The sequence below is a fragment of the Gekko japonicus genome, unplaced genomic scaffold (genome assembly GCF_001447785.1).
Source record: "Gekko japonicus isolate JY-2015 unplaced genomic scaffold, Gekko_japonicus_V1.1 scaffold4054, whole genome shotgun sequence".
NCBI lineage: Eukaryota > Metazoa > Chordata > Lepidosauria > Squamata > Gekkonidae > Gekko > Gekko japonicus.
The window spans coordinates 78,860-92,805 of record NW_015177139.1 but is presented as its reverse complement, the minus strand read 5'-3'; the positions used below and the strand labels follow the sequence as shown (position 1 = coordinate 92,805).

General features: G+C 48.7%; 1 protein-coding gene across 1 annotated transcript in view; it reads right to left on the bottom strand.

Moving 5' to 3' along the window:
• The window catches only part of LOC107124832 (chromosome unknown open reading frame, human C9orf91), a 21,459-nt gene extending 15,764 nt beyond the window's left edge, over positions 1-5,695 (bottom strand). The window contains exons 1-2 of the mRNA XM_015428339.1: positions 5,337-5,695; positions 1,780-1,889 (exon numbers count right to left, since the gene is read on the bottom strand). Of these exons, the coding sequence (XP_015283825.1) occupies positions 1,780-1,889; positions 5,337-5,445 (219 nt within the window). The 5' untranslated portion in view covers positions 5,446-5,695. The remainder of the gene's footprint in view (positions 1-1,779; positions 1,890-5,336) is intronic.
• Positions 5,696-13,946: the final 8,251 nt, after the last annotated feature.

Sequence of the window (13,946 nt, the reverse complement as noted above, 5' to 3'; positions counted from 1 at the left end):
GCAGGAATGTCTTTGCATATTAGGCCATACACCCCTAATGTAGCCAATCCTCTAAGAGCTTACAGTAGCCCCTGTAAGAAGAGCTCTGTAAGGCAAGAATGATTTATGCACAATTTTGGAAAAATGAAAAAGTACCAGAGACCGAAGACTGGATACAAAAAGTTCTATTCATGGCTGAAATGGATAAAATTACAAAAAAACTGAATAACAAGGAAGACGACGTATTTTTGGAAGAATGGAGTGACTTTAAAATATACCTGGAAAAGAACTGGGATGTAAAACAAAATTTAATATGTTTAGAACAATATTAGGTTAATTGATGTTATCTGGAGACAGTAGTGATAAGAAAAATGATTTAACTGATGATGTATTACAATGTGGGTGGAAGGGTGGAAGCATTGCGGGAAGCCACAGGAGGAAGGGGAGGTAAGGGGAACGGGGTAAATGAAGGGAAAATGAAAATGAGTATTGTTGGATGTTAAGTTCCTATTGAAAATAAAAAGTTTGTTTACCAAAAAAATATATATCACCATAATGGGTATGCAGTCAGTAACAGTTATTATAAGCAGCTGTCAGGCCCCCATGATATATTACTACAGGCACAGCACAGGGAGCCAATGATGATTTCCAGGGTGCAAGCTCCTAAGTCTATGACGGGCTATTTAATTAAATTAAATGCGACTCCTCAGTCAAATGCCTGGTGGAAGAGCTCCATCTTGCAGGCCCTGCAGAATTGTAATAAATCCCGCAGGGCCCTGATGTTTTCAGGGAGCTCATTCCACCAGCATGGAGCCACCGCAGAAAAAGCCCTTGCCCTGGTCATAGCCAGGCTGGCATCTTTAGGGCCAGGGAGAACCAGATTTTGTGACCCTGAACATAGTACTCTCTGGGGAACATGTGGGGAAAGATGGTCCCTCAGGTATGCAGGCCCCTGACCATAAAGGACTTTATAGGTAAGAACCAGCACCCTGAAGGGAATTCTGTATGCTATAAGCAGCCAATGCAACACTTTCAGTGCAAGCTGGATGTGCTCCTGCAAGGAGAGACCCAACTAGAGCCTGGCCATTGCATTCTGCACCAGCTGTAGCTTCCGGATTTAGGACAAGGGCAGCCCCATGTAGAGAGCATTACAGTAGTCTAGTCTTGAGGTGACCATTGCATGGGTCACTGTTGCCAAGCCACTGGGTTTGAGGAAAGGAACCAGCTGCCTAAGCAGCTGAAGATGGTAAAAGGCTGACTTAGTAGTGGCTGCTACCTGGGCATCCATCATTAATCCATCATATGGCATTGCATCCAAGAGCACTCCCAAGTTCCTAACCGCTGACGATGGCACCAGTGGCGCCCCAGAGAAGGATGGGAGTGAGTCCCCTAATCCCAGACCACTATGACTTAACTACAGGGCCTCCATCTTCGTTGGATTCAATTTCAGTCGGCTCAGTCTCCTTGATCTGATGGGTATATATGTGAGTGTTGTGTGTAAAAGAGATGGCTCCACAATGGATCATCCTGTGCTGTAGATTCCATTACCACAATCCAGCTTTGGTGCACATAAATTCACAGAAATCACTCTGTGCTGGATGGCAGCCAGTTAAGAGTGAAGAGGCTGCAACTCTAGAATCCGTCGGCCCACACAAAATGACTATTCATGCCCTCCCATCTGGTGGATCCCGATTTCTATGTGCATGGAGGCTAGATAAGCATATGGTATTGCATCAGACGGCACTACCGACACAGCCAGGTGTCTGCTCTGCAGGTATTCACCAAGGCGTGAAACCTCACCTGGATTCCCAAGCTCTTCAGTCTCGCTGCACAAAGATTCATATCAAAACGGGGAGGCGAGCAGGCCTTGCGAGCAGACAGGACCATGAGGACTTGACCGTTGAGAAGTTCTGGGAAGCGTCAGTAAAGGAGACTCAGCATCAAGATAACAGAAGTAGTCAGTGTCTCATAGCCCAATGGAGGTGGAGGATTTAATCCTCCAGTGACAGAAACCACCCCCCTACCAAAAAAAAGCTGACTGCTATTGTGGTGAATAGTTCACTTGGCCCACTGGTCCCTGACAGTGCTTGGTATCTGTGTTCCCTCTAAGCTGAGTTAGTGTGAGCTAGCTCACAGTTTTTTAGCCTCCTGCTCACACATTTTTGTTTTAGCTCAAAAAGGATGGCTCCAGAGCAAACTAATTTATGCAGTAACCAAATCACTTCCTCACAACTTTAACGCCAGTAGCTCACGAAGTAGAATTTTTGCTCACAAGACTCCACAGTTTACAGGGAGCATTGCTTGGTACTATACTGGCCACTCCTTCTCTCGTGTTTTCACTGCACACATTTCTATCCCATCTTTCTCTTAAGGAGTTCAGAGTGGTATAAATGGATGGAAATATCCAGTTGTTGTTGTTGTTGTTGTCGTCCCCTACCACCTTTTGAGAACCTTGTGATGTAGGTTAAGCAAAAGTGAGCCGCCCGAGGACAACCACTAATCTTCATTGCCCAAGGAAAAGGAATTCCATTAATCCATGTCGAACCACCACACCACTCAGGCTGTCGAGATTCTTGAGCCAAATCCAGCCCACACAAAGATACTTCCCAAACTATTAACTCCCTGTAATGTATTCAGAAGCTGCCCTGAATGCATTAAGATGAACGTGAAATCATCTCATAGGGAAGCTATGCTAAGCTTTGTCTTGGCCGGGGATTCGCGCCAAGACTCATGCGATCAATCACATTCAAACAGACGGGAAGCGGGAACGCTTGTGATTGGACTTAATGCGTTCAACCTGATAGGTTGATATCTGTATAGGAGGTGTGGCTACATTAGCCCGGAATGTTTAAATACCGAGCAGCTGCAATGGAGAAGCTGTTCGGGCTATCGAATGTTGTACCGTGTTGGAGAAGTGATCATCGAGCTGAATAAACCTGAGTTTTGCTGAAATCACTCTCTGACTATTTGTTAAGCACCAGACTTAACACTCCCACAGTTTCAAAACTCCAACCTTGAACTCAGACCTGGCTTACAGTAGCCACCAGTGGGCTGGGGGGGGGGGAATAGAAAACTACAAATCTCAATAATCCTGTCAGGAAATGCTGGTCTTGAGCATACTCACAAGACCCCACAGCTTAGAGGGAACGCTGGTCACCACTATGGGTACCTCCACATTTTTGGAAGGGTGAATTCGCTCAGAAGGGGCTGACCGTCAGGGATGGCGTGGGTGGAGCTGATCTCCCCTGCCTTTTACAAGTTATCTCAGGAAAAGCTTAGAAAGACCCACATTTTTCACCACAAATTCTCTGAGAATTTTTTTTAATGTATTCTGAGATGAGCTGGAGCAGAAGCAGGGGTGGCCAAACCGCGGCTCGGGAGCTACATGCGGCTCTTTCACACACATTGTGCGGCTCCCAAAAAGGCAGCTGGGGAAGCGAGGGCGGGGTCATACTTTTTCTCCCTCCCATCTATTTGCTTTCTTTGTTTCTCTCTCTCTCTTTCTTTCCACCTCTCTCTTTCTCTCTCTCTCTTAGACAAATAAATATCATTACCAAACAAATAAATATAATTGGACAGATAAATATCATTATCAATATCTGTTTTTACCCTATTTGTTTTTATTTTGGCAGTCTCATTTAATGTTAATAAATAAGCAAATTTGCATATTTTAAAATAAAAACGTGACTGTAATATTTGTTCATGTCTTGCGGCTCTCAAACAGCTGACATTTATTCTATGTGGCTGTTACGTTAAGCGAGTTTGGCCACCCCTGAGCTGGAGGAACAGGGTTCCTGACCACTGCAAGAAAGAAGCAAATGTAGCTTTAGGACTTGCAAGCAAAGAACTTTGAGGGTGGGAGGCAGAGAGTTTTGCCTGCTCTGGGCTGAGAAATACCTTGAGATTTTCAGGCTGGAGATTGAGGAGGGCAGGGTTTGGGGCGGCGAAGGATATAATGCCATCGAGTCTGCCTTTCAAAGCAGCCATTTTCTCCATGTGAACTGATCTCTGATGCCTGGAGATCAGTTGTAATAGCGGGAGATCTCCAGCCAACTCCTGGAGGTTGGCAACCCTAGTGATAGAGGCAAAGCACCACCACCTCCAGTTCCTTCCCAGATGGCTCCCCCAGAAAAACAGTTGCTGGCCGAAGTAAGATGAATCAAGGTGCACCAAGAGAATGGTAGTAATTTGGAGTTGTAAAGGGCAGTATTTAGGCCTTACTAGGCATCTACCAAGGAGCTGCGGTGGCTCAAGTGGTTAAGACGCTGAACTGCAGGCTGTTCAAGACCCGGGTGCCACATGATGGAGTGAGCTCCCATCTCTAGTTCCAGCTCCTGCCAACCTAGCAGTTCGAACGCAAGAAATTGCAAGTAGATAAATAGGGACCACTTCAGTGGGAAGGTAACAGCGTTCCGAGCGCCTTGGTGTTTAGTCATGCCGGCCACATGACCACGGAAACGTCTTTGGACAGCGCTGGCTCTTCGGCTTTGAAGCGGAGATGAGCACCGCAACCCTAGAGTCGGACTCGACTGGCTTTCGAGCAAGGGAACTTTTACCTTTACTTTAGGCATCTACCATGCTGGAACTATTATTTTCAGTTATGGCCATCCCTGATCCAGCAGGAAAAGCAACCTATATCTTGGCTCCCTCCTTCCTGGAAGGGCTTTTCGTGCAATGTTTTGTTTTTACTAGGCTGTCAACTTGTTTTTGGTGGCTACCAAGGTAGCTAGGTTGACAGGAGCTGGAACTAGAGATGGGAGCTCACTCTGTCATGCGGCATCCGGGTCTCGAACTGCTGAACATACATAAAATAAGCACAAAGTCAGAAGACCGTAAGAAGAGGCCTACTGGATCTTGCCTGGGTTCCATCCAGTTCAGCATCATGCTTCCCACACTGGCCAACAAGATGCCCCAGGTAGCCACAAAGCAGAAGGCAACGTCCCTTCCCTGCATTTGTGCTTCCCCCCAAATTCCCACATATTCAGAGGTACACTGCCACTAGACAGAGAGGTTCCACTACAATGGCTCTCTGGATTTGCCTTTAAAAGCCCTCTAATCCAATCTCTACAGCAGCCAACTCCATCATTCAGTGTTGCGTGAGGAAGTTCTGCTTCTCCTCTATTCTGAACGTCCTGCCCTTCGTTGCTTATACCGTGTGCCCCCTAGTATTACTGGGACGAGAGACAACATTTTCTTTCTCCACATCCTCCCCATGTGTCATTTTTAAAATTTTGTATGCCAGCTCCAGCAATTCCCTGTGATGAGGGAAATGGGTCTCTTCCTTAGCTCAGTTCTACCTTTCAGTTTATTATTCCTCCCCCCCCCCCATAACCGGCAGAGCAAGTCATTCACTTTACCTTCCCTCCGGTGAGCAGAGTGGTCCTCTGTTTGACTCCAGCAGAACGAGACTGAGAAAGGCAACTCGTCTTTTTTGTCTGTCCCCACTTCATTTTTACCAGGGGCCATAGCGATTCAAAGGTTCCCTTCAAAACTCCTGGTATCATACAGAGGTAGATCCAACCCTCAGGGTTTGCATTTCCCTACTCTCCGTTTCTGAAAAAGAAAGAAAGCTGATTGTGTCACTTCCTCCCCATCCCAGAAGCGATAAGGAGAAGTCAGAAATGGCAGAAATCCCCAAAAGGAAGCAAAGTCCAGGTACTTCAGGGCCCTCCAGCAGCCCGATCCGAAAATTCTGCCAGCGTGTTTCTCTTCTTCTTTTCTTCTCTTCTCCACACAGCCTCTTTGAGTCATTCTTTGAAGCAATGTTATGCTCAGAACAGCAATGGGTGGGGCAAAATTTGGCCAGGAGCCCATTGATGTATGCGAGATAGGCCTCAGGACTGCCAACTTTGGAAAATTCAGAGGATTTCTAAACAGGTGAGGACTTTCCTGTTCCTTTGTGCGTCTTTTCACCACAGCTGTTCGTTTTAGGGTTGCCAGGTCTGAGTTGGAAAATACCTGGAGACTTTGGGGGTGGATCCGGGAGAGGGTGGGGTTTGGGGAGGGGAGGGGAGGGGCCTCAGCATGGTACAGTGCCATAGAGTCCACCCTTCAGAGCAGCCATTTTCCCCAGGGGAGCTGATCTGTCCAGTGAGGCCAGGTGAGCTGCCTGTCCAGTGTAGAAGGGGGAGGGGGAGGAGTATTAGAAGCCACTGTGGAGGCGAGGCTGGCAGGATCACTAAGGCATTACTGCTGGGGCAGTAACTCCCTCCTGGCTTTAAGCACCCTGCAACTGCTGCTGCCCCTGACAGACAACTGTCTGTCAGGTGTAGGGGATCTTCACTGTCAGAATTCCAAAAGTGCTTGCAGGTCTCAAAACGATTGGGGGAAGCCCGACCTAAACCTTGGTTAATGGCCCATTGCGAGGCAGAATGGGAAACTGTGGCTGTCATTTATTTATTTATTTATCTATTAAATTTATTACATTTATACCCCGCCCTCCTGGCCATGGCCGGCTCAGGGCGGCTTACAATAGGATAAAAACAACAATAAATGGTATAATAATCATAAAACCATGTAACAATTACAACATTAAAAGGTGCTAACAATTAAACAGAATAAGTTCAGCATTACATTTGGGATGGCGCTCAGACTTCCGTGCCATCCTGGTGGTCGATCGCGATCTAATATAGCGCGGGTGGCTCAGGCTGACTCAAAGATTTCAGGCGACAGGGCATTCTCCCGGGGCAGCTCCTAATTGAACGCCTGGTGGAACAGTTCTGTCTTGCAGGCCCTGCAGAACTGCATAAGGTCCCACAGGGTCCTGATCTCCTCCGGGAGCTTGTTCCACCAGAGCGGAGCCGCCACCGAGAAAGCCCTGGCCCTGGTTGAAGCTAGCCTGGTATCCTTTGGTTCGGGAAGGTTGAGTTGGTGTTGGACCCTGATCGCAGTGCTCTCTGGGGGACATGTGGGGAAAGGCATGTAGGTCCATGACCATTGGTTTGAAGCCCTGCAAACCTGCTTGCCAGGAGCAAATGCCCCTTGGCTTTTCAGCGTTCCGGGATGCCCGGAGGCACACAGATTGTCCTCCACAAGTTGCGGCGTACATGAGGGAAGACCCTGACATTGCACTGAGTTTTGGGAAAACAGAGAGCTCGGAGCTACTTGGGGCCACCCTCTCCCCTCTCCTATGCTGCAGGGGGTTTGTTTTCTCTCTCTGACTCTCATTGAGCTTTGGACCAGCAAAACCATTGGGTGAGACTTGAGCCGTGTGTGCCTGCTTGGTACAGCTGTCGAATGTGTGATTCTCCTTGTGCATGTGTGGAGGTCGTGGTGGGGAGGGGTCAGTGCTTGACAGCAAATTTTGATCGGCTAGTAAGCCAGGCTACAGACTTGCAGACCCCCATCGTTAACTGTGGACAAGAGTTTAGTTTGCACTGAGCACACCAATGTTAAGGCAGTCTACCTGCCTTTTCAGCCTCTCTGCTTTCAAGGTGACAAGCAGATTTCACGGGTGACCGTCTGCATTTGCCCTCCAGTGACAAAGGTTAGCTGGGCAAATGAAATCATGCCTTCACTGGATGTTCAGGGGTTTAGTATTAAAGCACCAAACAAGGTCTGGGCGCTGTAACTGCAGTAGTCTGCATACATCCGGGCAAGCCCCTCCACGAGTTTTCCATGTGCTGCTTAATGGATCCAGTTAAGGATGTGTCAAAGTAACAGGCATTTTGTCTGACTTTCCCCTCCCACTTCACACTGTCTTGAATAAAGATCCTCTGCCTTTTCCAGGTTTTCTGTAAATCTAGCACAAGAGGGCAGCATGATCTATTTTATTCTGCTTTTAGCTCTGCAGCAAATTCACTGGAAGCGGCAATAGTTTCCCGTGACTATTTTTAGTGGCAGCGTTTTAGAATGACTAATTCTTCAAACAATTTATTAGGTGACAAAGAAATACAGTTTACAGCTTAAATGCGTGCAGGTAAAAATGGGCTTGCAACCTGTTCTTAGTCCTTGGCTGCCTTGCCTCCCTGAAGATTTGTGTCGGGGGGTAACACTGTATTTTCTGTTGACTTAACAAATTAAAGCCCCAATCCTGAGAATGCTGATTTGGGAAGTAGAGCCTATTGTGCTCAGCGGGACTGATTTCCAAATAAATATGTGTAAGTTCGAATTCTGAGTTGTCGTTTATTTTTATCATCTGTTTGCGTTGGCTGAGAGTGGAAGCATTTCTGAAACGCCAGTGGTGCAGGGAATGAATGGAGAAATAGTTCAGGATTGTGCTGCTAGTGGGAGTTTATGGGCTACAGACCACTGCGCTGGGATGTAAACAGGGCTCCCTTGTGAGCAAAGATTCTACTTTGCGAGCTGCTGTCATTAAAGTTGTGAGTGAACGATTTGGCTACTCCTGAGCGAAGACAAAAAAAAAAGTGAGCTGGAGGCTAAATAACTGTGAGCTAGCTCACACTAACTCAGCTTAGAGGGAACACTGGATGCGAACCTTGCCGATACCTTGCCTACATGGAGTACTGTGTGCCGTAGGCACTGGAGAGAGAGAAAACGAACACAGAAAAGATTGCGTAGTAGTCCGTCTCCATTATTTTGACGGGAAAGTGCATCAAGAAACAGGATGCCAACAGAAGAGAGAGAGAGAGAGAGTGTGTGTGTGTGTAAAGGTAAAGGTTCCCTTGCTCGAAAGCCAGTCGAGTCCGACTCTAGGGTTGCGGTGCTCATCTCCGTTTCAAAGCCGAAGAGCCAGCGCTGCCCGAAGACGTTTCCGTGGTCATGTGGCCGGCATGACTAAACACCAAGGTGCACGGAACGCTGTTACCTTCCCACTTAAGTGGTCCCTATTTATCTACTTGCAATTTCTTGCGTTCGAATTGCTAGGTTGGCAGGAGCTGGAACTAGAGACGGGAGCTCACCCCGTCATGCGGCACACTCGGGTCTTGCTGAACTACCGACCTTCCACAGCCTGCAGTTCAGCGTCTTAACCACTTGAGCCACTGCAGCTCAATGGACATAAATCATATTTTAAATATCCCACAATATGTACATGCAAAATCAGGGAGGGGGGAAACCCTACAGAACCAAGGACTGAATCTAGCAGAGGGTTTACGCAGGCGTGAGGATTTCCACTTGCTGACTACAAGCTTCTCAGCAATCCCCAAAGCAGTCCCAAATGCCCCTCAAAATTCTGTTCCAGGGGAAGTCCAACCCCAGATGTTGGGGGGGGGAAATGAATCTGTTGACCAAAACTAGGGTTGGCAGGCCCCCCGATCACCAGCAGGGGATGGCAGGGGTACGATTGTCAGATCCAGATTGGAAAACTGGAGATTTGGGGACAGAGCCTGTTAAGGAAATAGAGTCCACCCTCCAAAGCATCCATTTTCTCCAGGGGAACTGATCTCTGTAGTCTGGAGATGAGCTTCCAGGGGATCCCCAGGTCCCACCTGAAGGCTGGCATCCCTAACCAAAACAGAAAGGATCATAAAATGAAACCAGGACCATTTGTTCAGTCTTCCTCGCAACAAATCTAGAAGGTAGGCCAGGCTAAGAGGGAGCAACTCGCCCAAGCTCATTTCCTAAGCTTCATGGCCCAGTGGTGATTTGCACTGGGGTCTTTCCCCACACACACACCAGGGCCACTATGCTGCACTACATACCTAGGATCCGTTGTAAAACGCTGCCTGCTCTTAGGCAATTCCCTCTACAAGTACCAAACAGACTGAAGGGAGTGCAGAGAGATCTGGGCGAAGTCATCATTCTCCTCACCTGCTAGCTCTTGTTTCGTGTTCAGCGAATCCTTCACTTCAAAGTTTGCCATCCATGGCACTTCCGTATTCGCAAACAAACAGGAAGGTCAAACACCTGCACAGGAGCAGCTAGAAAGTGAAACTGGTATTTGCACGGCAACAGTGTTCTGCCACCTAACGTGGCCTGCTGTGCTGCCAACATTCAGGGCTGAATCTTGCACAATCCTGAACTGGAACGCCAGAGATTTTCTGCTAAAATAGGGTTGCCAACCTCAGGTGGCACCTGGAGATCTCCTGCTATTACTGTGGATCTCCAGACGGCCAAGATCAGCTCCCCTGGAGAAAAAGGCTACTTTGGAGGGTGGACTGTATGGCATTGTATCTTATTGAAGTCCCTCCCTTACCCAAACCCCACCCTCCTCAGGTTCCACCCCCAAAATCTCCAGGTATTTCCCAACCCAGAGCTGGCATCCCTACCCTAAAATGTACCCTGGGGAGACCCCAATCTGTATCAAAGATGTTGGGCAAGGCAGGCTTAACTCCCCAAGTGTCAAACTCACTATGCATTTTATGGCTCGTTTGTCATGGCAACCAAGGGGGGAGTGTGGGAGAGTGTGAAACTGAAATAATGCTTTTGCTTTTGCCAGGTTGCTTTGAAGTAGCATGCATCCTTATCACTTCTGAGAACCCAGATGTCCTTGGAACTCAGCTTTCACAGTTTGGCTTCATCTTACACATTGGGGGGATGGCATAGTAAAGGTGGGTTGCTACTGCAATGTTCCCTCTAAGCTGTGGGATTTTGTGAGCAAAAATTCAACTTTGTGACCTACTGGCATTAAAGTTGTGAGCGAGTGATTTCACTACTGCATAAATCAGTTTGCTCTGGAGCCCTCCTTTCTGAGCTGAGACAAAAATGTGTGAGTCGGAGGCTAAAAAACTGTGAGCTAGCTCACACTAACTCACCTTAGAGGGAACACTAGCCATTGGTTTTGGCACTGGAATACTAAGGGGTGATTGGTCCTGCCCTGCTTGAACCTTGTATATCTATTGCATTCGTGCCTTTGCCCTCAGTTCTAACACAGCCAGTGATGGGTCTGGATCCTATCAGTGTCTCAATAAATGTATCATTCCCCTGAGTGAATGTTGTTGGGAACTGATTTATCCAGGAGTCTGACACCAAGATGGTTTCCCCAGTAGGAAATAGCTCTCTGGGCTGCTTGAATCCTAAAAGGGGAAGGACTCAGTCAAGTGCACTTGTCTTCCTTCTTTATGGGGACTAAAAGGAACCTGGTAAGGAGTCAGTTGCCAATGACTGGTTTGAGGTCACCGGGCATGCTTTAGCTCAGGTCTCCTAGACCCTAGTCTGATTCTCTTAAGCATTACACCAGGCACAGCTGTCCTGAGTTTTAACAGTGGAACCCCAGTAACAATATGCAGCTCTGATTCGACTATACTCGGTAGACAGACAGGGAGACAAACAGACAGAAAGAAAGGGATCTGAACTCCGGTTTGCTTAGCCTTGGGCCAGATTGCAACAGATTATTCAAAAATAATTATCCCTTCGATTAGTGTTGCCAACTCTGGGTTGGGAAACACCTGGAGATTTGGGGTGAGGAACCAGGGAGGACAGGGTTTGGGGTGAGGAGGGACCTCAGCAGGGTATAATACCTCCAAAGCAGCCATTTTCTCCAGGGGAACTGAGATCAGTTGTGACTCCAGGCGATCTCCAGATCCACCTGGAGGCTGGCCACCCTCTTTCAAATCTCCCAGGCTGTTAAAAATACACGCAGAGTATTTTCTTCTGTGCCTTCCGGACTATTTTACTTCTTGGCTCATAACAATTTTAGACTTCTCCTTTCATTTCCAGACTTACCTGCTTGTGAAACTCTCAAGATTCCATTGTTGGGAGGAGTTTGCGAAAGACGTCCTTCTCCTGACTCCGTTTTGGCGTGGGCGTTGCTATCCTGTTGCCTTTCACAGAAAGAAAAGCTAGACCCACTTCGCCTTGGTAATTAACACCAGCCAGCCCGAGCGGAAATGATTGCAACAGAGAAGAGGCATCCCGCGAAGGATGAAAAATGTTGGCCATGAAGAAGAGGAAGTTCACTGTTAAAGGAGCAAGAATAAAATTCTGGCATGGTGTGTGTGTGTGTGTGTGGACATTTGGCATAGCTGCCTTCTAGACTCCAGTGGTTGTTTCACCTCTGCCCCTAGCCTTACTTTGTGCACAGCTAATGTCAGCTTGCAAAATATCTCACGCGCACGCAACTTTCCCTTCAAAGTCCCAGTATTCAGCAGAGTCCCAGTTTTGTTTCCTGTCCATCTGCCTGCCCATCATTTTTATCAGTCCCCACCACCACTTTCTGGCTCCAGAGTGCCTGCCTTGATTTCCCCACCCTGTTTCAAGGAGGCTGTTTTCGTAAGAGAAAGTATGCGGGAAGGAAGTAATAACTCATTTGTTACGCCGGCCGGATCTGACATAGATGTTGCTTTGTCAGGCTGAGCCATGTGTGCCGTTACATGCAATGCCACTGACTGTGACCCATACCCCTCCTCAGCACCTCACTAACCCCCCTTTGCTCAATATGCACAAGAAGTTTTGCACAGCACAGAGAGCTATGGCCTGAGGAACAAGATGCAACAACCAAAGACGCTTGTGGCTCTTTAGCATTTCAGAAGCTTTCAGTGAACTGGAGTCCAAAAGGCTGCATTCTGTTGCTGCAGGTGCGGCAGCCGAAGACAGGTGGCTAAGTGGCAGTCAACCTGGGAACCCAACAAGCCCTGCCTTAAAGAAACGGCTACGCTGCCTTAAAGAAACTGCTATAGTCAACAGGGTTGGGAGAGGGGTGAGACAGCCACACAATCCCATACCTCCCTGTGTAAAAGTCCCCAATTCAGCCACAAGCTTGAACCACAAGGGGAACTGTGATGCTCCCCAGCACCAGTGTTCCCTCTAAGCTGAGTTAGTGTGAGCTAGCTCACAGTTTTTTAGCCTCCGGCTCACACATTTTTGTCTTCGCTCAAGAAGGATGGCTCCAGAGCAAATTAATGTATGCAGTGGCCAAATCGCTCGCTCACAACTTTAATGCCAGCAGCTCACAAAGTAGAATTTTTGTTCACAGGACTCCACAGATTAGAGGGAACATTGCCCAGCACCACAAGCAATCATCAAGCGTTGCCGCTCTCTAGAGATGCCAGCTCCCCTTTAATTGCCTTTTGCAGACTTTGATTTCCTGCCAGCTCCACGGCGTTATCCAACCACCCAAAATATCACTGCCTGTGTGCAAGCACACAGACACATACCTGGTGCCTGCCTCTGCAGTGTGCAAACCCAGTGTGCTTTTCTGAATGCCTGCTCCTATCCCTGACTTTTGCCTTATCCCCTAACCACCACCCCCACTTCCATTCAGACTGTTTCATAGGGTTGCCAGGTCTGGGTTGGAAAATACCTGGAGACTTTGGGGGTGGGTCCAGGAGAGGACAGGGTTTGGGGAGGAGATGGGCCTCAGCATGGTACAATGCCAGAGAGTCCACCCTTCAAAGCAGCTATTTTCTCCTGGTGAGCCGATCTCTGTCAGCTGGAGATCAGTTGTAAAAGCGGGAGATCTCTAGGTCCCACCTGGAGGCTGGCAACCCTACTGTTTCATAAGGCAGCGCTTGCATGCAGGGAGCCCAGGGAGCATGCATGCATTTTTTTTTTGCTTTGTTTTCACTTCTTCTTTAATCCTCCCAGTGCTGCAGAGGGAAGGAGGCAAGAGAGGTCAGCAGGTTAGCAGGCTCTGGCTCACCCAACTTGGCGGGCCTCCTCCACCCTTAACTCTGCATGTGTTGCACCCCTTACATGAGCACTGGGCTTCTCACCCAGGCTGCTGTGCACAGTGCGCCCAGCCCAGCTACTTGCTCTGTTCACAGGCTTATATCAGGGCCGTAGCTAACCCCTTCCTTGTGGGGGGGCCCTGGGGAAAGGGAGGGGGCCTGGAGTGTGTGTGTGCGCGCGCACTGCACACACACGCATCCCCACCCCCACCTCCCATCCTCTGCTCCCTGGGGACCCCGCAGCAGGACCCCTCGCCCGCGGGCAGTGGCAGCAGCCGCAGCAGCCCTCCCCCCACGCCCTTTCCTGAAGGGGGGCGGGGAAGGGGAGCGGGGAAGGCGGCCCGTCTGCCGGGTGGCCTCCGTCCGACCGAGCGCGGCGGTTTCAGGAGGCGGCGGCGGTGGGGTGTTCCCTTGTTGAATGTCGATTTCCCCAGGAAGCCCATCTGGCCTGGGCAGGAG